This window comes from Scylla paramamosain, chromosome 43, assembly GCF_035594125.1.
Source record: "Scylla paramamosain isolate STU-SP2022 chromosome 43, ASM3559412v1, whole genome shotgun sequence".
In the NCBI taxonomy this organism is placed as follows: Eukaryota; Metazoa; Arthropoda; class Malacostraca; order Decapoda; family Portunidae; genus Scylla; species Scylla paramamosain.
This window is the reverse complement of record NC_087193.1, coordinates 4,346,248-4,371,659: the sequence shown is the minus strand read 5'-3', so window position 1 is coordinate 4,371,659 and position 25,412 is coordinate 4,346,248. Positions and strand designations below refer to the sequence as shown.

Sequence of the window (25,412 nt, the reverse complement as noted above, 5' to 3'; positions counted from 1 at the left end):
TGGGATTGGTGTAGCCCGCAATGCATAATTTGACATAAGAGGACAGACCAACAGAGGAAACAAACAACAACTGGGGCCATGTGCCTTTTATTATGTCTTGACTCCTTTAAGAGATGACATCACTCCACAAATGAAGCAAAACACATGATATATATTGTTATGTGGGGCATGAGTGAACAGAAAGAAGTGAGAAGTGAGATTAGACAAAGGAGAGAGAGAGAGAGAGTGGGGACGAGTTGCAGATGCATTATTGACAAGTAGCCAAACCTACTACAAATTTAGTGTAAGATTCTCCACGCACAGTCACTCTTTTTCCCCAATTAATTTTCCACATTTTACATATTAATTTTTATTTATTTATTTATTTATTTATTTATTTATCTTTTTATTTCTATTTTTTTTATTTTTTTATTTATTATTTTTTTTTTTTAGGTCTGGCTTCCCTAGTCTATCATGGCTAGGACGATATCTCCTGACGAAGGACGTTTATTTGGCATTTGAGAAGCATTACCTCTGTAAATGCCCTTCCTATCCTCCGTGGCTTGGATTAGAACCCCCGCGCTTAGGACCTCTCGGCCCCAAAGCGCGCACAAGTGACATAATAGATACTCGTATGTGGACATATTTGTGCTAGTTTTATCTAACATCCTCTTTTTGTTTATTTCGGCATCAGAAAATATTAAACTGGTTGATACAAGGATGAAGATATGAACTGAATTAGGACTGTCACATTAACATAATGAGATCACCGTATTAAAGCGATCATTACAAGATATTAATGGAAAAATATTACAAACAATTAATACTAAAGTGTAAGATATGAAAACACCATAAAGAAAGAAAATCTTAGTACTGTCCCGTAAAGAAGACTGTTTAAGAGCACCGATCAGCTGAGTCACAACAATCATCATCATCAGGACGTAAACAAAGGCCAGACATCGGACAGGCATCAGCTGAGTCACATAAACAGACCACCATGAACAACAACGACGCGGAGATCAACGACGGAGAAACGGAGACGATCGCTAGCGACACCCAGAAGCCTGAGAAGATGTTCACTCTGAAGAAGTGGAACGCGGTGGCCATGTGGAGCTGGGATGTGGAGTGTGACACCTGTGCTATATGTAGAGTGCAGGTTATGGGTGAGTCTCTCTCTCTCTCTCTCTCTCTCTCTCTCTCTCTCTCTCTCTCTCTCTCTCTCTCTCTCTCTCTCTCTCTCTCTCTCTCTCTCTGTTTTCATAAATGAAGTACTTTCCTGTTTTCATTTACATATTTTCTCCATTCCCTCTTGACAGTGTATGAGCAGAGTAAAATAAGGAGATTAGGGGCTGATATTGTCTTTTTCTTGGCTGTAAAACTGTTCAAAGAGATAAACACAATAAAAAACAAAATCCTAAAAAAAAAGTTGTGGATGATTATGGGAGAAAAATTGCTTATTAGTGAAAGTGCATGTTTTATATAGGGCTTTTACTGTAGAATATTCTGATTTTCCTCATAGATCATTTTTCGTGACAGATGCGTGTTTGAGGTGCCAGGGTGAGAACAAGCAGGACGACTGTGTGGTGATATGGGGCGAGTGCAACCACTCCTTCCACAACTGCTGCATGAGCCTGTGGGTGAAACAGAACAATCGGTGTCCTCTGTGCCAGCAGGAGTGGTCTGTGCAGCGAGTTGGCAAATAGTCAACTCCATCCTTCAAATTGTATTAGTTTGTGGAGAAGAGTTCTCTTGCAACTAGCTGTGGTTAGGGAGAACTGTGAGGTTAGCAAGTATTATAAGATTTTTAATGATAAAACAATTGTATGTATGTGTAAGTGAGAGAGAGAGAGAGAGAGAGAGAGAGAGAGAGAGAGAGAGAGAGAGAGAGAGAGAGAGAGAGAGATGCATAAATTATTAACTTGTGTGTTTGAGGGAATTTCAAGAAAACAGCAATACTTTTCTTTATTATGAAGTTATGTTCTTACTTTACTTGTTCTACATTGATGTGTATTGAAACTTTACCTTAAAGGATGTTTTTGTAACAAACAACATATATTTTAATTGCAGTTATGTATCTAAGAAAAACATAATAGAAAATATTTATAAGAACATCTTTTTCTGTTGCATCAATAGCTAATGGCAAGAAAGTTATACAAAATGGTGTGTTCAGAGGTCACTTATGAGACTTGAAGTAACTTGTGAAATGCAAATGTACTTGAACTGATTTTGTTTAAAAAAAAATTACAGATTTACAGTGCCACTTGTGTTTTATTTTCAGGTATGTACCCATTAGCTTGGTTTATATCAATAGTGCACCGACACACTACTGCTTTGTTGGCAGACAATGTAAAGAAATTACAGCAATTGGGAAAAAAAGTTAACACATAATGGAACAGTTCATAAGTTAAAATAGACAATAAAATCAATATAAGAAATAGACATAGAGCTACAGATTTATTTGGTCTGAGTAATCAAATACTTTGGGAAAGTGACAAGTGCACAGTAACAGGATCTTTCAGGTGTTTTATGTCTGGTTCATCAATTGGTGATTGTAATTGTATGTGAGGGCCTTTAAGTTTGGAAGAATTACAAGTTATCCTGCATTGTGGTGCCAATTTCAATATGTATATATCCATCTCCCCATCTGTTAATGTATGTATGTATATATCTATCTGGTGGGCTTCTGTCAAGATGGATACAAACATTTCTCTCTTCTGTTCTGCCATTCCTTCACATGTCATCTTTCCCTCCAGTACAACTGGTTAGATTCCTTTGTGTTGATGGAGGGTAAGGATATTTCCTTCAAACTCCCTGACATTTTGGAAGCTGCTGCTAAATCAAACAGGCCCACTCTGAAATGTTTTTCAGTTTTTTTTTTTTTTTCACGTATCGTCAGTAATTGATTTTATAGGAACAATTAAAAAAAATATAGAAAATGTTTCTGTTAACTGAAATGCATTGAAATAGAACAGGAAGAAGTGTATTTTTAAAACTCTGGGAGGCAAGGCAGGCAGCAACCAGAAAAATATAAATGAAAATAAATGTATATATAATAGATATTGTCTCCCGGCGTTAGAGATCCAAGTCTCCAACACCTTCCTCGTCTTCACTGCAGCACACACACACACACACACACACACACTCCGATGCAGGAGCGTAAGAGCAATTTTGCCATAATGGAGCAAAAAACTTTAATTATGAGCAGAAGTCCTACAGTCTCACCCTCGCTTTGTGAGTGGAAGTCACTTCTTGTTACGAGTAGCGCGGGTGGGAACAGCTGTGCAAAGGGCGGCAGCGTGTGAGATATTTCGAACTGACTGAGCTATGATGTTGAAAATCGAAAAGAGAAGAGTCCAAAGTTTGAGGAGTTTAGGTGACATGGGAACATTCACCACTAATTATTTCAAAGCTTTTGGCACTATCGCACAGGCATCAGCAGGACAGTGAGTGATAAGAGCCGTCCCTCTCACGCTGATACTGACAGTTCGGCGCCACGAGGATAAGCAACACCGACTGAAAGCAAGTCGAAGGATGCTCTAAACTGGCTTGACCGTGAACATAGGCGCTAGGGAGATAACGCATGCGGTCAAACCAATCCAGTGCGGCCAGATATGGTAGTGGTGGACAAGACTTTTGCCTAGGCCGTTTGAGTCCCTCTGGCTTCCCTCGCCTCACATCCGGGGTCTGTGTGCTGGAACGGCTAATTTGATAATGCGATTTTTCTTGTCTCTTTGCTCTTCTATGGTATACTTCCTAATATTTCACTCTTTCCCCCCTCCCCCTCCCCGCCTTTGAGGACAGCAGCGGGGGAGGAAGGCTGGTGGGGCTGGCAGGCTGGCGGGGGGGAGATGCGCCCCGAGCCTGCGCACTGAGGCAGGAGCACACAAGCGGCGGCGGAGAACTACAGGACTGCTCGAGTAGGAGGTAATTTTCTCAACACTAAGGCTGGGTTGGTGGCTGGTATGTGTGCCATCCATTGCAGGAACCCTTAGGCCATTGGAGTGCAAGGGGTGGGGCGGGCTGGAGGGAAGGATGTGGGAAAGGGAGGCATTGTAGTGGCAGCGTGGAGGATCAATGGCTGGCTTCCCCGTCAGCTGTGCCGCGCCGGCCGCCTCGCCGCCTCCACCCATGCCCGCACTGCATCTTGTCTTACCCCGCCCCTCGCTCATACCAAGGTAGGGGTGTAGCCTGGCATCTTGGCGCATCCTGTCATCCTAGCTTCCTGTATTTTATTATCCTGGCCAGGGCCCCGTCGAGGTGTGGGTCAGGCCAGGGTGTCATGCCCCACGCCCTTGGGACAGGGAAGTGCCCATGCTTCCCTAGCACGTCTTTGTACTAGCCATGTTATGTCACTCACCCCTGAGACGCTTAACGATATATTGGATTTGTTGTACGTGTAACAATTTTTTATTATTTTGTGTATCACTTGAGTAATTATTAATGTTTGGATTATAATGTAATTTATAATTAGTCCAGGGTATTAATTTTGTGTGAATTGGATCTAGATAGCCTTCCTCTAATTTTTATTTCCTCAGTACACACAACAGTCTCTTGCTTAAATTGAAAAAAATGTCTGAAATGACCATGTATATTAAATATATTCTTGTAAAAAAAAATGTGAATAAGTATTATAGGTAATCTACTCTGGGTGTGTAGGTGATCAGTCAAGTTGCATTGTTTGGTCAAAGTGAATGGCTCTTCAGCTTCATAATAATAAGTTTCTGGGCAGTGCTATCACTTTGGGAGCAAATGTGGACTTTAGTGAGCTGAGGACATTCATGTTGGGTTCTTAGAATTACAGTTTAAAGGTCATGTAACTTTATTAGGAGAATAATTTGATTTGAAGCTTAAACCAAAGTGGTATAACATAAGAGCTGCTGTTGCTGCTGCTACCACCACCACAGTAACTACTCATTCAGACTGTAGAACATGTCACTGGGGTTGATAGGACTGAGTGGGACAAAAGAAGCAATGCATTGGATATCATAACTTTTCAATATGTTTTATTCACAAATTTGTTAACTTTTGTTGGCAGTGCTACTCTAATAATTCACCCGATGACAGCAGAGAAGCAAGAGACATTTTACACTGCCTAGTCTTTTGGATTTGATTGCCACATGAGTCCCTTCTCTGTACTTATGTAATCATGTGGTTACTGGAGAAGTCATGAAGTGCATTGGCAGCAACAACGTGGACAAAATCCTTCCTTAGCTGTCATCTCTCCACACTGTCTTAGTGGCAACACCATCCATTTCCTTCCTGTCTTCTCCACTCTGGCATTTTCCAATTCTCTGAGCTCTACTTGCATCTTGTCCCTGTTTCTGGTATACTTCACACACTCCAACACCACATGCTCCATTGTCTCATCCTCTCCCTTGTCACACATCTGACACACTTTGCTGACTCAGACCATCTGTTACTCTGTATTCATATCTGTACACTGTGCTCTCACTCAGAAGAGATCATCATCACCCTGGTTTCCCTCATACCACTCTTCATACAGTGGGGCCTCTCTCTCTACTATTCTGTTCTTCTATTCACTTAATCCCACATGTTTCATTGCTTTGCCTATCACACTTTTCCTCTTTCTTACATTCCATTCTACACCCTTTCCATTTCTATCATAGTCCAGTCACACTCAATGTCTTTACTCAAGCTGCTGAAAACCCCAACTAGTTTCTAAGCAACATCTTAACACACTTCTTCCCCCACCTGCTTAAAAGCGTGAATTTTACCAGCATATATAAAAAAAAAAAAATTGTGCAAGTATGAAAAAATCATATGAAAAATTAATGGAAAAGGAATGCAAATAATTACTTTTCATTATCCTGCCAATGTCTGCTTCTCATTGAAGGTGAAAAGCTGAGAGTAAAAAGATTCATTAACCCTTGTGATATCAGTGCTATGGGCACTGGGACACCTTCACTAGTGATATAACATGAAGCACTGTGTTGCCTTTTCAGAGTCTTTGGACTGGAGAGTGAAGTGTAGCATGTTCCCCCCCCTCTTGTGAGGACCTCCCACGGTGACACGCGCCATTGTATCCACACCCCCAGCGCACAGCTCCATCATCATCCATTGAGCTCCCCACGCGCCATCATGTACCACCCAACACCCCCAAATGTTGACACGGCAGCTATTGAGGTGGGTGGAGGTGCCTCACTGCTGTGGATTGTAATGCTACACTGCCTATGTTATTTTAATTTAGTGACTGTGTTATATTTTTCTGCCTATTTTTTATTTATTTATTTTATTCCTTAGTCAAAACCTTTGTGTTCCTCTTCTGTGTATTGAACAGCAATAATCTAAATATTCTGTAAGATTTTAGGTTATTTTATCTTTATGTTGTTTTAAAAATTTCTTTCTCATTGTTAACACCTATAATTCGTGAAAATTTGATACTGCCTGTTGCTTAAGGAAATAATAATGTGCTAGCTTTGACAGTGATCCCATAGAGTGGACAGAACTAGCTGTGGGTGGGGAGGGGCCTCTATGCTGCTGTGGGAAGGTAGGGAAAAAAGGGAGGAATTCCTTTGGCTGGCCTGTTCAGATGTGTCAGCAGTTTGGTTGAAGAGGGAAAAAAGGAGTGCGGATATGGATGCATTTGAGAATGAAAGTTGGATGTGCTTGGTATAGAGTGTTGGAGTAAATTACATCCTTGCTAAATTTAGCTGGGTTGTCTATGTAGCAGTGCCCTCCCCAGGCCTTGTTATCTTGACAGTTAATGCTGCCAGCTCATTGGTGCTCCCCGTAATACTATAAATACCTTATGAATCCTCCACTTCCTGCAGGGCATACCAGGAGCCCTGCCATCCAAGACCCCGGTGTCCCTCCTACAAGAGCTGTGTATGCGGCGAGGCATCTCCCCCAAGTACGACCTGCTGCAGATAGAGGGAGCGGTGCACGAGCCAACCTTTGTCTATAGGGTCACAGTAGGAGAATTTGCAGGTGTGGTTTGTGTGTTTGGCCACAGAGAGGTGGTGTGTAGGAGTGGCTTGTTCTCTTGGTGTGTGTATGTTTGCTGATGCTTTGCTTTTTTATGAATATCTCTTTCCTGTTGTCAAGTATTCAAGAGATCAGGTTCAGAGCTTTCTGAGTTAGAATTGAAGATATTTTCTCATATCCTGATTATTGGTAACTTTAGCACATTGTCTTCCAGCCAACGGGTCAGGACAGAGCAAGAAGAAGGCCAAGCATGCGGCAGCGAAGGCTGTGCTAGACATCATCATCCAAGGTGGTGCAGCAGGGGCCGGGGGACCCTCAGCTGGTGGTGCTGCTGGGGCTGCTCCTGAATTGTGAGTCCTGCTGTTGATGTATCTCTGGGGAAGGCAGCATGAGGGAAGAGAATGTGAGGCGGGTTTGAATTTCAGGAAAGAAACAAAAGTTTAGTGAAGTAGGCGACAGATAGGTTAGTTTTAGTTTGATATGCTTTGCTATTAACCAATATTCCTCTTCACACAGTTGTTCTCAAGCTTTGGATTGCAATAATAATTTATCTCATTCTCTTGTTTACATTATGTAATTGTTATTTGTTATATGATTTTTCAGATCCACACAGATTGTTTCCCCCTATGATGATGGTATCCCAGGAAACCCAGTTGGGTCCCTGCAGGTGGGTGCAGTGCAACAAGATGAGTCATGTCTTTTCTTTTCATTTGACTTTATATTGTGCATTAGGTTTAGACTATTATAGAATATAATTGTAAAAGTTTTTCAGTTATTGAATGGTTGTGGTCTTGTTGACCTCAGCACATTTAGGTTCTGGTACAAGGAGATTGACTTCATACTCTCTGATGAGTAGTGTGCCAGTCATCATTGACGAGCCTTGTTGCCCCACCAGGAGCTGTGCATGGCGCGGCGTTGGCCCCCTCCGACCTATGAACTCACCTCGGAGGAGGGCTTCCCTCATGAGAGGACCTTTTCAATTGCCTGCACCATTGGCAACACCAGAGAGATCGGTGGGTACTTGTGGACTTGTGTAGCCTTGAGCTTTGTCATTGCCTCTCAGTAGTTGTCATAATTGTTATCATAAAGGTTTTCTGTCATGTCTTAGTGTTCCATCAGCCATCATTTTGTACATCATTCTGTACATTTTGTAATGCATAGACTGCAGTGTATTCCTGGCCAGGTGGGTGTTGGCTGTTCACTCCACAACAGTATTTTTTGTTCATTGATATACAGCTATTTACATGAATTCATTTTAGGTTTAAGAATATTAATGAAGGAGGCTTTGTTTGTTCCTTTTTCCTTTCATATTTTCTCCAGGATATTTCTGTATCATATGATAGTATTCCTTTTACCAGATTTGCAGTTTTATTAATCATACATGACACCTGCTCCTTGCCTTCTCACTACTTCACACACTGCATTGTTATCACACTACTTCACTGATTATATGTGTAAGAAGGACATCTCAACTGCCCAAGGTCTTTTATGTGCTGTATGTCTAATATCTAAATTTCAGTGCTGAGAGTAAAATTTTGTCCTAGTGATCCTCTGCAATTGAAAAGGAAGCAGTACATGAAGAAGCAAGATTGTCTATTTGGTGTGCATGGTGCAAGGAATGAAGGCACCATACATATCTGATTGTCCGGTGTTGATGTTGAAATGCTTCAGATTCTCTCTCTCTCTCTCTCTCTCTCTCTCTCTCTCTCTCTCTCTCTCTCTCTCTCTCTCTCTCTCTCTCTCTCTCTCTCTCTCTCTCTCTGCACTGGGCAGCTGCCAGACATATCAAAATTAAATAAACATGTCCGGCATTAGGTTTGGGTTGCCAAGCTATATATATCTCAGTGGTCTGTGTGATGCCCCTGTGCTCTTTGATGCGATCAACATTGTCAGCTGATTAATGCACCTGTTAGCAATGGCACTTGGGAATCTCATGGATTACGGAAGGGAGACTAACGGAGATTGGATTCCACGTAATTCATTATATTTTCATTATGTATATATAGTGAATAGGAACTTATCGACTTACTCTTTGTAATATTTGAGATTTGCTTCATTACTCACCAAATATTGAACTAGTTAACTTTATTAAGAGGAGTTTATTAGTGTGCTTCATCCATTTCCTATCAACATGAACATCTGAATAGATGAGCTTTTCTCACATAGAAGTAAATAAATAGATATGTAGATAAAAAAATAGATTGTGTGTGTGTATCAAGGATGTATATAGTCAAATTATATTTATGATTTCTGGTGGTTTCAAATTTTGTCATTGTAGAACTATTTATTATGGAGAATCCCTCACTAAACAGTGTACTCAGTTTATTATTGGTGAAAATCATACTTGGAGGTGTTCATGTTTGAAAATGTGCCTCATAGCTTTACCTCAGTGACACCCTGTATGTAGGACTGTATGGACTTTGGCAGTCATGTGCCTCTGTAGCCACAGCACACACACACACACACACACACACACACACACACACACACACACACACACACACACACACAAAATTTGGAGAGTAACATGACATCAAGGTAGTCAGGTGCCACAGCATCCCTTGACTCTTGACTCTACTTTCCATGGACCTCATCTTGACCAAAAAAGAAAAATGGGGGTGTGGCACTTGCAGGAACCCGGGCTGCATATAGTACCCGTCAGGGATGGGCATCCAGGAACATTTTGACCGCTTGGTAAACAGCGTCCCCGTCCACAGGCACTGGCAAGAGCAAGAAACTGGCAAAGCGGCAGGCGGCATTCAAGATGAGCCAAAGACTGAAGGACCAGCCAGTGGAGCAGCCGCCGGTAACTGTGCTCACCGACGATGATGAGGAGGTGAGTTGTTGGGGTGTGGCGGTGTCCTGCTGCAGTGGCCGACCCTCCCTCCAGCCAGGCACTGAGTGGCGAGGGGGCTGAGCAGTCATCCAGGTCTTGTTTCTTTGCAGAAAATTGAATAATGACGTTTTGAAAATTTCATATTAAGAGTCTACTTCTTGTGTACATGCTTGGTGCCTTTTTGCCATAAGTCTTGGGGAGTGAAGAGTTTTCTCTGTGTCTAGTAAAGGGTAATGAGATATAGAATGGAGGACAGACATCAGAACAGAAAGCTATTTATTGGTTCTTGAGGATTCATGAAAGATTATGCTTGAACTCTGGTAGAATGTATTAAGGTTTACTGCTGGAGTTGAGGGAGGTTTTGCCACATTGAGTACTGTGTCTAGTTGAGCTTCCTGTGTAAGGTTGTACCTCTGCATGCACTGTAGTCTGTTCAACCAAAACTTGCATCTGGAGCCAAAAGTTTTGCTATAATTTATTGGATATGATATCATACACAAGGTGCCTTTGTGTAGATTTAACGCATCAGTTATCTTTCCCCCTTTGCAACTTAACAGCAGAATCAATACAAGACATGGCTAAATACTGATACATAATAATGGAGTTCAGAGGTGTTACCAGACAGCATGTAGAACTAAATGTTTTCACACAAATTATGAAAATCACACACATTGCTCATACATTCATGTGTTAGATTGTGTAGCTGGAGACAGTCCCATTTGTTGCAAAAATTGAATGCATCAAGAACTGTGTTATCATCTACATGTATATATTTTCTCTGTTGGCAGTCATGCTTGATAGGCACATATGGAGGGTGTATTCTTCATTATCTTCAAGGAACATTGAGTGTTGAGTGCTGATGTAATGCAGTATCTTTCCCAGATTTCATTATACAGATATTCTGTTCTCTTTTGGCATGTGATGGTTTGTCCCTGCCTGACTCAACAATGGCTGGGTTTAGAGAATACAGCATCTGTATTCTGTGTTTTGTAAAAGGCAACTAAGAGGAGGAAATGTTCCCCCTCTTCTGTATTTTTTATTCTTATAATGAAACATATGTGATGTCTTGTTTAGGTTAATCCCCTCCCCTCCTTGATCCTCAAGGAGTCTAGTTGTGGCATAGTGGCAGTATCTTAGAGGAAAGTAGAAAGTAATGCATAAAGGCACTAGAATTCCCATTTTGTGTCCAGTCTGTTTTGCTGTTACAAAACTGCTTTGCTCCAGGTGCAAGCTCCTGTTGATTCTGAAGCATCATGAGAGGTATTGTGTGTCCAGTTGAGTTGCTATAGATCTGTTATTTGGGTTGAGATATGAAATGTGTAAGGCTTGGATTCTGCTTGCTTTTGATGGGAGTTTTTATTATATTTATTTATTTTTTTATTGCATGAATGTTATGTTGTGCTTTGTATGTTCAGGGATTGCATAACGTATTATAGTTGCTTAGCCTGCCATAAACATTCTCCAAATATTAGAGCCTTTGAGGGTAAATAACTGGCAAATGTATGATATCACTGGCAGGTGTTGCTTCCATTAATATGTTAATTAAGAAGTGGCAGATGAGTGAGAAATAGTTACATAGGTAATGTTTCAAGAGAGCAAATGTTAAGACAGTGTGTGCTGGGTATTTCAGAAGTGTTTTACACCTGTTTCCTTGCAGGTGCTTAACCTTGACACCCATGACACCCAAAGTGAGGAATACGTATCCCTGACAGAGACAGAGAAAGTGACTGGGGGATCCTTTAATTATGTTAGCTTAGCAAGTGTCTGCCGGCTGGGACTGGAATCCTTGAAATTGGATGAGTTTAATTTAGAGACTGAAAGAAATTGTACGAATGAAAAAGATTAGAAACTCAGGCCTAGTTGTGTGAAAGATTAACCCTTCAGGCTTGTAAGCATTGTGCATCAAGGTGATTGTGGTGACTAATTATGGTAATGATAACAACAACAACAACAGCAGTGATGGGTTGTTCAGGTAATGAAAAGCTGGAATGCATCATGACTTGGCTGTGCTGTTGGCAGTCAAGGATTGAAGGGGAACAGAGTGATTTACTCACATGTCTGTACTTTTCCACAAGTGGCAGCTAAAACATGGTTACTGAACTTGTTCCTGTGGTTGTTCCCTTATTGCTTAATTATAAATATACATAGTTATATTTTTTTTATCTGCATGCAGGAAATTCCTTTACTTTTTTGTTGACTTGAGTGTTTCTTGCCCCAGTCATGTGTCTCCTGTGATGGCATTCACTGGCAAAGTTCATGTGTATTATGTTGATTTCCTTTCACTACCCATGACTTCCTTTGGTGTGTGTCTACCTCCCTGCCCTCCACCACCACTGCCACCACTTTCCTTTACAAGGTGCATGCTGTCTTTGTTCCTCAGTTACAGTCAGCATAATGATACTTTGTATTTTTATTGTCAGTGTAGTATACATATACAGACAAGGACTTTTTTTTGTTAGTTTAGTTTACATCATAGATAATTATTGTTTTTATTCTGTATCTGCTGTTTTGGTGTATTTTTATTGTTATATAAATGAAAATAATAATAATATATTTTATAATTATCATTATTTTTGTTGTTGTTATTATTATTATTATTATTATTATTATTATTATTATTATTATTATTATTATTATTATTATTATTATTATCATCATCATCAGCATCATTCACTGTTGATGTCTTGATTAATAATTTTACTATTGGTGGTGGTGATGGTATTAAACACTACCACCACCACCATTAGCAAGCACTAGCAATGCATCCACTCCCACCATCATGTCATCAACATTGCCTCCAGGTTACTCTATGAGGGATGTAATGAAGAGATAGTATTCCAAGAATGCTACCAAGCTTTTAACTTATTTAACACCTTGAGTCAGTGTTAGGAATAGTAACTGTACAATTTATGAAGTCTTCAGTTTTAATCCACTGTGTTCTCTACTGAGGCTTGAGATTTAATTTTATATGAATTACTGTTTCACTGTAGGCTTAAAAGTACTGATAGACATGAACTATTATATTAGTCTTGTATTGGCATCTATTGAATTGTCAAGTGCAAGGATGTCATGCATTATCATACATAAAACAGTTTCATTTGAGGAACCTAAATATTTACTCAATTTGTTTTTCTTGAACTATATTTTTTTTAGTTGTTTAGTATTCAGAATTTCTGTAGCAATAACTTCAACTTTTATGCAAGATTAGAATGTTGCTCACACTGCACAGCTTGGTGCATCCAAGAAAACCTGACTTGTGTAGAAACAAAACTCACAGGGATGGTGAGGGAGTGTCTTGGACACACACACACACGCACACATTTCGCTGCTCAAGTATATGTCAATTTCTGATATGAAACTAATTCTATATTTTTCTGTTGAAATGAATTAGACAAGAAAGTTTACTGATGAAGTTGTTTAATACTGGTATAGAAGTTTTAATATCAATAAAGAAATTTTAAACATACATATTGTATAGCAAAATATATGTATTTCCTGTAAATGGGAATGCTGTAAACATAGTGCAAATAAATCAGGAATCATGCCTCACCTTTGTTACTATTGACATATTTATGTTGTTATCCCAGGAACATGGGAACAGGAGAGAGACGAGACTGAATGTAGTGATGAAATTGTGGAGTACCATTTATGAATGGAATGGTGGACAAGTGTGAATGGGAACTGGTCTTGGAATGCTGTTGGGAGTGTTGTGGGAGTGTGGAGAGAATGAAAGAGTGATAGAAGAAAATAGCTTGATCTGGTGTAAGAGGTGCAAGGGAAGATCACACATATCATGGATGGACAAAACAAAGTGTTAAATGTAAGAGAAGGGTTGAGAGAGATAGAACAGTGTTTGTATGTGATAAGGACAAATGGAGAAGAGTTGTGAATGCATGAACGATGGTGGCCTTGAGTGTGTGGATGGAAACTTCTCTCATTTTGGGTTTAATTGGCTGATCAGGTTGAATGCAGGGAAAAGTGTGTGCATAAAGGGGGAGACTAGCGCTGGTGTGCTGGTATGGTGTAGTACTCAGCCTGGTACAGTGGTGGTGTTGAGGGTCAGCCTTATCTCTCCCCTACAGGCTACAGTGTTCGAGGTGTGAGTGTAAATGTGGATGTGAATGTAGATACCCTGTCTCTGCTATCTTGCTATTTAGATGATGGGTTTTTAAGTGAATCCCATAGTCTCCACTGAAAATATCTTGTGATAATAATGAAAAATGAAGGTAGTATTTATGGTATTTTGAATTTGTTGCCGTATTTTATGCTGTCAAATTATCTAGTCATTGTACACCTATAATCCATTCCATACTTAATATATGAGTCTATTGCTCAGCCTTATCGCTTGATGTGTGTCTGTTCACACTTGAAGTTGTTCACATATTGGTTTGATAGTTTTCAGTTTATTCTTTCTGCAAAGTTTCTGCTGGAAAATTAGTGGTTTTCATAGAAGTTGTTGGAGTTAAGATTGTATTCTGAATACTTGCAGTGCTTCCCAATTGTTTTTGCATCATGATAGACAAAATTCCTGTACCAAGTAAAAAAAAAGTGTCGAGTTCTCTGCTGTGCAGGCGTCATTAGAAAGACAGTCAACTCACTCACTCCTGTCTTGGATATCTTTTCTGTCTCTATTGGAAGTTAGCAACAAACTCCATTCTACCAAAAATATAGCCTTGTTATGGCACAGTTCAGCTATCCCACAGGTAGACAGGAACTGGCTTCTGCTTGGATCTGCTGAGGATGTATTTGCTTAATTCACATCATAAATCGAGGATGAATGGAATGTTGAAGAATTGCTAAATGATACTGTTGTTTGCTGTTGTCATGCCTCTGATTTTTTCTTCATATCTTAGAAATAATTGAGCACAATAAAAAAAAAAAAACCTTAATTATGGTACTTCATACCATTCCAACAGACCAGGATCTTTTTGTTGCTGCTTCACTCAAGGACTTGAGTCAGATAAGCAAAATGTAGCTAATGAAAAGTAGGAAGGCAGAAAAAAAATTAGGTGATTTAAATAATGCATTACACTAATTTCATCTTCTCCACCTTTCACCTGCCCTTCCTGACTTCCATCCGCTATCCACCAGATAGCTCAAAAGTTGGCAGCAAGATACTCTGGCCTGAAGGACACAAAGATGTCATCCCTGACTACCAGTGACTCGCGGAAGGTGAGTCACTTCCACAAGAACCTAAAGCAAGCACCTGGCAAGAAGCTGCAGGAGCTCCAGGTGAGAGAGAGAGAGAGAGAGAGAGAGAGAGAGAGAGAATGGCATGTTTAATAGACTTAATTCCTACTGGGTATTGTTAGTCTTTTTTAGATTCAACTTCTCTTTGTTGTTGCATAGTCATATTATATAATTGGTAGTATTGTAATGATGATGGGTGGTCGCTTCCAGAAACAAGGATGGGTGTCAGTGGGTGTCTTCTACAATACTATATACCGTCTTTATGCTCCTTTCATCTATATTCAATCCTTTTCCCATTTCTCTGATTTCTTTGGTTGGTAATGAGTGAAAGCATTAGAGTGTGTGCTGTTTGGTGGGAATGTGGCTGTTGATGTGGCATTACTTTAAATGTGTTTGATTTACATGGAGACCCATTCCTGGCTTCTGTTATTCCATGATAGCTTAAATCTTATGACCTGGTAATCTCTACCTCTGGTGAAGGAAGGTGTGTGTGTACGTGTGTGTCAGTGTGTAATGGTACAGTGTATTGATTAGCTTGCAAGTCCTGGGCAGGATTTTATGAATTTTAGATCCACTGAGACCATAGTAATTACCATAGCATGGGTAGTTTTCAGTAGCTGTTGTGTTACCATGATGGTGTGAGAGATGTGTAAGGCAATGTTATACCAGTGTTTTTCAAAGGCAGGCTTCACTGGTCACATGGGTCAACCTGTCTCTTGTCTCACTTGATGGCATCTCACTAAAGTATATCATTAGGAGTTCATTTTGTGGATACCTACTGGAACTCCATTGTGTACCTGTGTGCCTGACTTAGGAAAACTGGTTATGGTATTAGGCAATGAGGCAGGTGGTTAGGTGAGGGTGGCTGTGGGGCCATTCCTTCCCTCGCCAGTAGGAGCAGCAGAATTTTGTTGTCGGGAGACTGGTTATGTCAGGAGTCACAGATTTTTAGGAATTACAAAAGGCAAGATGTGGTGCTTGAAAGGACAAATTTTCCAGGATAATAAAAGGTAAATAATGAATAAGGTAAATTTTAAGGTTTTGCCTTACACTTGATAATTTTAGAATATAAGAATTTATCAAATTTCATGTTTCAGATTCACAAAATTGCATGTGTTTTATTGAATATTTTTCAAATAAATCTGTTTTTACTTTATAATCATTGGCTTCTGAAATTCTTCTAAAAGTTTTCATGAGATTCAACCAAATATTCATATGTAAGAAGTAATTCTGTTCATCCACCTTATGCTTTTTTTTTTGTCAATCCTCAGACCATATCCCTGAGCTCTCTGTCCCTCAACTTTGTTCAAATGCTGCAAGACATTGCTCAGGAAGCCAACTTTGTTGTCACCTACGTGGACATTGAGGAACTCTCAGTCTCAGGTGAGGTCACTGACAGATGTATGTACTTTGTGATGTTAATTGAGTTCAAGGATTTCCCAACAATTTTGCAATCGTTTTCTTGCATGTAATTTGAATAGTCTGTCGTGAAATATTTACTGCAGGTTGTGTTATCACTGCCTTTGATAATTTTAAACACCTGTATTAAGTTGCCTCTTAGTCTTCTTTGTGTTAATGGGAATAGATTTAATTATTTAAAACGCTCTTTGTAGGATTTGTTTCTTTGGCTTGGTATAATTTTTGTTACTCCACGCTGAACATGTTCTAATTATCAATGTTTTTCTGCTACTAGGACCACCATGCTTGAACACAATATTCCAAAAGGGGATAGACTAAAGAGTTATACAAAGTGAGGATTGTATCCTTAGATTTATGTTCAAAAGATCTGCCAATTAAGCCAATTATTTTATTCGCTTTCTTTACAACTTCTGAACATTGTTGGCTAGGTTTTAAACTACTTGATATTGTTACTCCTAAATCAGTTTAGCTGTCAACACTTAAGTTGGGTACCGTTTAAAATGTACTTTGCTTGCTTTGTAATCATGTTAACACAAGGTGGATCACAGTCAACAAGTCCCGCAGTGAGTCGTGTGTTGCCAACTAGCATGCCTGTTATTTTGCCATTGTCAACCAAGGAAAAGCTGCTCAGGAAGGAATCACTACTATATGGAAACGAGTTTTTACATGTTGCTTTGATTGACAAAAACTGAAGAAACGTGTTTTCTCATCAAGTGCCTCCAGCCTCACCCTCCCTGCAGCTTTGGCTTACACATACCATGTATGGCAACACCCAACTCACTGCAGTCACTTTGAGATGTACCAGTGACAAGCCCTGCCCACCTTGATGAAGTCATATTTGTATTTCAAAACTGGAAGAATTAATGCACTAAATCAGGATAATCAGGATGACAAAAAAGATTTAAAGACTATTTCAGTATATTTCTGTAGTTGTTTATAATGTTTCTTCTTCAGGTCAGCATCAGTGTCTGGTGCAGCTGTCCACACTCCCTGTGGCTGTTTGTTATGGCACTGGTGCCAGCGTCAAGGAGGCTCAGTCTGCTGCTGCCCACAATGCCCTAGAGTACCTGATGATAATGACCAAAAAGTAGCTTACCTGGCAGCCCCCCAGTAGCTGCAGCACCTGTTGGGGGAACCCAAGTGCTGCCTCACAAGTAGAACGAGGTGGCCGGATTGGGTCTCAGGGCGGGGCGAGTTGCAGGCTGGGGGACTGACCTAAGTGAGCAACAGAGCTTTACTTTTAGGCATTGAAGAGTCTGTGTAGTTTTGTCTACACTTCTCTGAAGGAGCAAGCTTTTTACTGTGAGACTACTAATCAGCTGTACTTGGTTTCACTGACTGCCTCAGTAATTTAGTGAGCTAAGGATGTGCCAGTGTGGTAACACTGTGACTTGGTTGATGCTCTGGCTTGCTGTGATCTGGTACTTTATGAGGGTTTGGGTAGGAATTCAGCGTCAATTTGCTGCACACTTTAAAATGAGACTGGCACATATTTGAGCAGTGAGCTGGTGAGAACATCTCCCAGTGGCAGTGTTACCATGTCCACATTTCCTCAGTTGGAGAAATTATTGGAATAGAGTCAGTGTCACTGATTTCAATGTTGTAAAACTCTTGCAGTGTTAGTGTTTGAGTTTAACTGAAAAAATTCTTAAATTTGTTGTGGCATGTGGCCTGGGAGATTGCAAAAGTAATGCGGAATTCTTGCCGATCTGAAAAAAAAAACTGCATGGAAACTTTAAATCAAGTCTAAAAAAAACTTGCAATACTTTTATTGCAGACCAAAAAAATGAAAAATCATTCATGCTGAATGATAAAAAAATGTTACTCTGAACGAGTAACAACAAAAACATAAAACTTGAACCAGAATGGTGTCTGTGGTACCTGTGGCCAGCTGGCAAGTGATCCTGTGTGGCACATCCCCTGGTTAATTGTTCAATGTAGTGAATGCTTGGCCTGGAGCAGTTAACTTCATAATCAGAACCATCCTTATTTGTAGTGCTGTGGTTACCAGTGCTGGGCACTTCATGTAGGATGGTAGCACATGCATCAGGCTGGTCTGGTCTGAGGTGCCTCCTGGTGCTGATGAGTCCCAGTGCTAACAGGGCTGAAGGCTACAGGAACAGAAAATGAAAGTTTTAGTTATCTATGTGATGTCTGTTCCAAAACCCTCTCAAAGGTGAGGGAAACAATACATCTTGTTTTCAGTCTTTAATAGTGATGCTATTAAATTTTCCCCAATTTCACATTGATGCCATTTGTACCAAAACTTCCCACATTTAAAACTGTTATTACTTCATCATTGAGTAAGGGGACAAGACTTAGGCAATTGTCATAATAGAAAATAGAATTGTGGTAACATTATGAAGAACATTGGTGGTTTAAACCTCTCCACTTGCTCACAGCATTGGTCTAGTGATAATGAATGTGATACTTTATAACTTTGGGCCAGCCAAGATGAAGCACACAACTTCCTACAAGTAAAAGATGCATTATCCAGGAACGTGTGTTAGCATGCTATTAGTGAAGCAGAATTGTTACTAGGTAGTGGATCAAACTGCCTGTTTTAATACTGGAGCCCAGTACTGTGTTATTCTGCTAGTCATTAGAGATGTGTACAAGAATTATTTTTAACAGAAGACTTGGTAAACTTCCACCACAGTCAGTCCTAGTAAATTCTAACAAGGTCACTCATTCATGGCCTTAGTAACAGAAATGGAGAAATTTGGGCCAAAGTTTTGAAAGGGAATAAGTAGCACATGTAATAGTTGTTACACGATGTCACAGGTGTCAGCCTGGCCCCACAGACACCCTGGTCCAAGTGTCCTCTCGTTGTGTGCATCGACTATACTTTGCATAGAACTAGTGATGTTACGGCAGAGCACACGCTGGCTCACTTGGCCTCCATGTTGCAGGTCACGGCGATGGTGCTAAGGTGGACAAACTAGTACCTGACGCTCTTCACTCCCCACAGTACAATATAACCGTAGCAGACCGTTACTTCGTCGTCAAGTAATAAAAGTTAAAGTAAAAAGACAAATTATGGTGTGCATTATCACCAGACTCTGCACCATGTTTGCAAAAATGGGGTAAAAGTGAACCAGTGTGTGGCCTCCTCACCTTGAATGTACTGTAGTCTTGGCCAGGTGTAGGTCTCAGCACTGGAGTAAGTTGCCAGGGTGGTGGTGGCGGTGGTAGCGGTAGTGGCAGCGGGTCTGCTCTCCGGGCTGACTGGGTGTCTTGCCTCTATCAGGGTAACAACTAGTAAATCATTTTGCTTTGAAGTGCAAAGAGTATAATTTTCACAGTACCAGCCTCCTCAACCCTTGCAAGTTACTCAGTGCTGTAACTTAAATAATGCTTTATCCAGTAAGCTGTTACGTACATTATAATTATTATCCAATGGGCATTCATTAATTACATGCAAAGTATAGGTATTGGATGATAGCTGGCTACTGAGAATTGAGCAGCTGGTGTGCCGAGGAGTGGCAGGCTAGCCCTCCCTGCCTGTCACTCAGGCGCCTCTGACGAACCTGTGAGAGACGGAGACTTATTGAAACTTGTCGCAAGTTTTTGATATGAAAGGATCAGCAGTAGCTTTTATAGATTGTAATACTAATAACTTTGTTATTGAAGTTATCAGAGGAAATGTCATTTTTATGAAGTCCTTTATTAGAGGTGGATATTTCCCTCTGACAACACGAGAGAGAGAGAGCGAGCGAGAGCGAACGAACGAGTGAGTGAGAGCACCGTACAGGTGGCTGACGCCCTATCATTGAATTGTTGACCCATGACAGTTGCTTTGTTAATACAGTTTTGCAGACTGTCTCATCACCACACAGGGTTCAGGGAGGTGGACTAATTGCAGTGCATAAAAGTGCTGATAGAGCCTCCCTTTTCCTTGCTTGGCCATTATAATGACCCAGCTATGTCAGTGTAATGCACTCAACTTGTTAGTACCTGCCCATTGTGAGGTCATATAAATGTCACCCTGTGGTGTGTCAGTAACCTATCAGGATCTACAACTCCTCTTGTGTGATCTCCATCAGAACTCAGTGGCAGATGTACGTGTAAGTTTAGTTCAACCACTCTTCTTGGTGTAAAAGAGATATTTTAAATGGTAATGTTTAAATGGGTGCAGTGGCATGCACACCAGAGGTGTGAGGTTGTCCAACAGTGAAGTAGGTCTTTGCTGTTAAATTGAAGTTGGTTTCAAAGTTTGTACTTTTATCCTCAACATTGCTCATATTCTCAAGAGACCTTGCCTCTCAAGCACGAAGGTACGTGTTATAAACAGTTTCACCAAACCTTGCCATGAAAATGGCATTAATATAATATTAATGCATATATAATTTCACTTTGTCAGTAACTTTCAATGATAGGTTGATAACATTATGAGGAAGGTTCTTTTGAAAAGCTCAGGATGCTACCTTGATCAAGGGACTTTGCCCCCATCAGTTGGGGTCCTTCAAACCATAACATGCCAAGTGCCAAACAGAACAGCAAGGAACAAGTTTTGTGCTTTGATTTGTCAGGTGCATTATCCTACAATTATTGTTGCCTAAGCCTAACATTTTAACTTTGCAGTTCAAGAATCATCTGCTTTGTCTGAGATTTCATTATTTGTTAGGCCATCAGTTGCCACCACACTTGCCTGGCAGCCACCCGAGTTGAGTAGATTCCACTTGAGATTCATACACAAGATGGCAAAGTGTCCAGATGGAGTTGTGATATAATGTAGTGAGCATCTAGTGGGAGAAGGACAGGTTTGTATTTCTTCCCACAAAAAAAATGTTTCAGTGAATCGGTGAACACTGTTTTGATGTGATGAAAGATCTAAGTCAGGGCAGCTTCCATTTTGAGCCAGATGGTGCTTCATGTCACTTGCATTGACAGAATGACTCAGGTTAGGTTGATGACATCTGATAGAGCTGGAATTTTTTATAATCTGATGGGAAAATATTTGTTGTAGACCATTCCACGTTGAATGGTGTGGCTTTGTCCCCTGATTGAGCCTCAGTGCCATGAAAGCATCAGACACACAGATTGGCTGAGCACAAAGTCTTCATAACAGGGCAAGGCAACTTCAGTACTGTACAATGTGTGCTTGCTTCCAATGTGTTTTCAATACTTGCAGCTCCTCAGATCTACCGACTTGGTAAGGAGCGACACAATGTTGCAGATCACTAACAATATGTAATGTAACAATTTGTAATGTAACACTCAGCAAGTCATGGTTTGCAGAACTTCAAATTATTGAGACAACTGAAGGTTTAACCCGTACAGTGTTATGCTTTGTCAAGAATAGGGGTCTTGTCAGGTTACATTTTTTTCATTTATTTTTTATTTACCTTGTAAAATGCAAAAAAAAAAAAATCTTTTCACACACACACACACACACACACATACACATACAATATATATATATATATATATATATATATATATATATATATATATATATATATATATATATATATATATATATATATATATATATATATATATATATATATATTATTCCCATGCTTTGAATGGAAATGTGGCTACCATAGGATTTTGATTCTTGGATTTTTTTTCCCTTCTCAGAACTCGCGATATCAGACTAGGGATCCAGAATTTTATTTTTATATTTTTAAAGCTTTTACTTTCACCTTTACATACACTTTCCACAATCCTACAGTGTATGTAATAAATAAGTACTTCTTTACCTTACAAATACCTATAAATAAACAAGAACTGTACGTTCAACAAAACATCCAGCATCTCAAGGCCATGGCTACTACATCCACAGTTCTCAAAGAATAGAACTATGAATACTATGAATTTTATGACTTTCAATTTTCCCTTCCGATTATTCTGAAGTCTCGTTTCCTATTTCTTATGCCTTACTGATTATAGATTTTAGAGGTAATTTCTTAGGAGAAAGTAATTAAAATCTGAGATGATTTTTGGGGAAACACAGCAGCCCGCCCTGTGTAGCCAACTCTGCAACATTTATAACCAAAATCTTTATCCCTCTCCAACACCGTAGCTTTCAATTTCATTTAGTTGCTTTGATATTATATTCATGTTGACATAGGCATTGAAAAAACAAAATAATCCTCAAATATGTCCCAGTTCCTACAGAAGTATTCAGTCTATAATACAAACTCCGACCCCAAGAGATAGATGTGTATATGAAAACATTTACTCCTGACTTGTCAAAATATTCTTTGTTACTACTGTTAGCGATGTCTTTGTATATCATACATGAACAAAATTGAAGGCCGTAATATGGCTCAGAAACGAAATTGTACATATACGTACTAAACGCTTCCCTAAGAGGTACGCAAGTATGTATATATATATATATATATATATATATATATATATATATATATGTACTAAACACTGTACGGGTTACTTGATTAATCTTCTGTGTAAAAAGTTTGACTAAACATTGTTTGCAGAAAGCAATGTTATGTTGAACATTTATCTGATGGAGAACACACAAAATTTTTAAAATTTAGAAAAGAACACTATCTCCTCAGTCCTTGGCATGCATGTGTGTGTGTGTGTTGGTGTGAAGGGTATTCTATGTAAGAGGCAGACAAACAAGTGGTGTATCATCCAAGACCCTCAATAACATTGTCATGTTGCATGCTGCTGAAGAAAGTTTTTTGTCTAATGTAAATGAAATTACACAAGACATTACTGTGAAGCAGTGGGCGAACAGTTCTCCCAAGTGTCACTGGTTTCCGGGAGACTCGCGTGTGAAAACATTGTCCTGGTGCGTTGCCATCCAGTGTTGAGGTGAACGTGTCTGCTGTTGTTAGTCTGATATTATTTCTGGAGGGAGTCACAGGTGCACCCCAGAGGGGTGAGGTGTATGGATGATCCAGTGGCACCGGGACACGAGTGTTGACTGGCAAAGTCCTTGACCTTTCCAATCTTGACTCAACCTGTGAAGAAAATGTTTGATTTTGTTCAAATTGCTGTATTGAAAAAAAATTTTGTTCAGATTCCTGTTTTAGACATGATCTTTACTTTGCTCAATTTTTGTAAAGCAGAAAAGTTTTACTTTTGCCCAAAATTCTCTTAACAAGAAAATGTTTGACTTTGCCTAAATAATGAAGGAAAGGTCAGTTGTGTTCCACACAAAATACAAAACTTAGTCCAAATTGGTTGGGCACAAAGAATGGTGTAACATTGTTTTTTCCATCATAATTTCCCTCTAGTGAATAGTTGGACTGTATCTCTGTGTCCATCCAATAACCTCTATTTATGTTCTGAATAAAAAACTTGAAAAGCATGGTCATTTTTTTTACTTTTATTTTGTTACTCTCATCATGAAGCTTACACAGAAATGATGAACAAAAGCAATGGATGTTCAGGAACCAACAATATGTAGTAGGTATTATACAGTCTATGATTGTGTCACTTGTGAGTTACTAAGAAAAGAAATACACAAAGGATGACAAAATATTGTATAACATTTAGCTCCTACAACCAACATCCTTACAGCACATCAAGAACATAATATATTTAGTAATGTTCATGCATTAACCCTTCACAACATGCAAGTCTACGTTGCAACTTTCACTTGTTCTATGACATCATTACTCCTGTTCACCTTAATATACACTTAATATACTACCCCTTATATTACGTGCCATACATCTTACACAAATTTGTTGGCTGCCTCAAAACAATACTTATATAACATACAAGTCCACACTTAACAATGACTAGCTTGACAAAGTACGGCATTCACTATCTGCGGCGTCCTGCATTAAAAGAAGTGCATTCACACCAAACTGATGCCAAAGGGGTTCATTAAAATTTGGTTTCAGTGTAGCCTGTGAAGCAGAAAGACTCGTTTGTGATTAAGACAAATTTGGTTTCAGTGTAGCCTGTGAAGCAGAAAGACTCGTTTGTGATTAAGACAATGTTGAGTTTCTGCTCATGTCCCAAGTCACTCATGAGATGTAATAAAGGTGGGTATCTTTCACTTGTGTGGTGTTCATAAACGTTTGTGCATTCTTCATACAGTATTTCAACCAGATTGTGATAAATGCAAGTCTGTGGAAGATGCAGCCAACTTTCATATGAGTAACAAATACATGTGACTGATTCAGGCGCCATAATCACCCAATCAGTCACGTATTGAAGAGTGCAATGCTTCACTTTTGGAAATACTGAAATGTCTCCTTTTGCATTAAACACCCATTCTTACTTTGACTAGTTAGGAGAAACTTGACATCCTGTCCCACATTTCCTACTGACAACCAATTACGCAACATCTTATTTGACATTCAAGAGGAAAACGTGTGAGCATGACTCGGTTAATTCCACTGAAGCCGTTGTGTTTTATGAGGAAGGAGTGCCTGGCAACAACCGTCTCTCCAAGTGTGTGTGACTCAAGAGGTAACCTGCTGCTTTGTTAAGTAAACCTCCATATACACATTTAAAAAGGCGTCACCACCATATACAACTGGCAGGCAATTAAATCAGTGTACCAGTAGTGGACTTGCAAAACCCATTGGAGGAAATTCTTAGTATATAAGCTCCGTATTTTTTTTTTTTTTCCCTGAAGAATTGGAGCAGATAATTCTTACCTCCTTAAAGCTTTCACACATCGCAGCGGCCTAAAGTGGGGATCAGAGGGCACCGTAATCCCCAAGCAGGAAATACAGGTCTGAAGCTTAAGACTGCAGAATACACATGAACGACCCAATCACTACCTTAAACACTCACTAGTACCTTAACTTAATCACCCACACTTAGTCACCCACAATAAAACGCTTCCATTACTCCCTTCACTTCAGAATAGTGGTGCTCGTTTTAGGAAAGAATACCAAAATCTATACACACAGGCGAGTGCTTAGGAGTGAAAAAAAAAAAAAAAATACGTGTGCAGTTAATTGTGATGGTGCTACGTTATGGAAGAATGCCAAAATCAATAACGGGGAAACTACAGGAGTGCTATGATAACTGTAATGGTGCTGCCCGTTTAAGGAAAGCGTACTAAAACCTTCACCGGGGAAACAATGGCAGTGCAGAC

General features: G+C 39.7%; 3 protein-coding genes across 8 annotated transcripts in view; 2 read left to right on the top strand and 1 right to left on the bottom strand.

Annotated features, from left to right (window-relative positions):
• The first annotated feature begins 901 nt into the window (after positions 1–901).
• LOC135093542 (RING-box protein 2-like) lies at positions 902–2,239 on the top strand. Its single transcript, XM_063992882.1, has 2 exons — positions 902–1,142; positions 1,516–2,239. Exons 1-2 carry the CDS (start codon positions 977–979, stop codon positions 1,680–1,682), a joined length of 333 nt encoding a protein of 110 aa, XP_063848952.1. The 5' UTR covers positions 902–976; the 3' UTR covers positions 1,683–2,239.
• A 1,504-nt stretch (positions 2,240–3,743) lies between these two features.
• LOC135093538 (RISC-loading complex subunit tarbp2-like) lies at positions 3,744–23,660 on the top strand. 4 transcript variants are annotated; one of them, XM_063992871.1, is made up of 10 exons: positions 3,744–3,903; positions 5,943–6,123; positions 6,771–6,927; positions 7,139–7,274; positions 7,528–7,591; positions 7,820–7,937; positions 9,642–9,760; positions 14,852–14,932; positions 16,222–16,333; positions 17,324–23,660. In XM_063992871.1, exons 2-10 carry the CDS (start codon positions 6,079–6,081, stop codon positions 17,458–17,460), a joined length of 969 nt encoding a protein of 322 aa, XP_063848941.1. In that variant the 5' UTR covers positions 3,744–3,903; positions 5,943–6,078; the 3' UTR covers positions 17,461–23,660. The 4 variants fall into 4 exon arrangements, with proteins under 4 accessions (XP_063848941.1, XP_063848939.1, XP_063848942.1 ...); XM_063992869.1 differs by having other exon boundaries at positions 14,852–14,992; XM_063992870.1 differs by lacking the exon at positions 3,744–3,903 and adding an exon at positions 3,998–4,154 and having other exon boundaries at positions 14,852–14,992.
• LOC135093539 (formimidoyltransferase-cyclodeaminase-like) overlaps positions 22,711–25,412 on the bottom strand; it is a 51,454-nt gene continuing 48,752 nt past the window's right edge. For all 3 annotated transcript variants that reach the window (XM_063992875.1, XM_063992874.1, XM_063992876.1), the window contains exon 8: positions 22,711–23,310. The gene's annotated coding sequence lies outside the window, so the exon portion shown is untranslated. The remainder of the gene's footprint in view (positions 23,311–25,412) is intronic.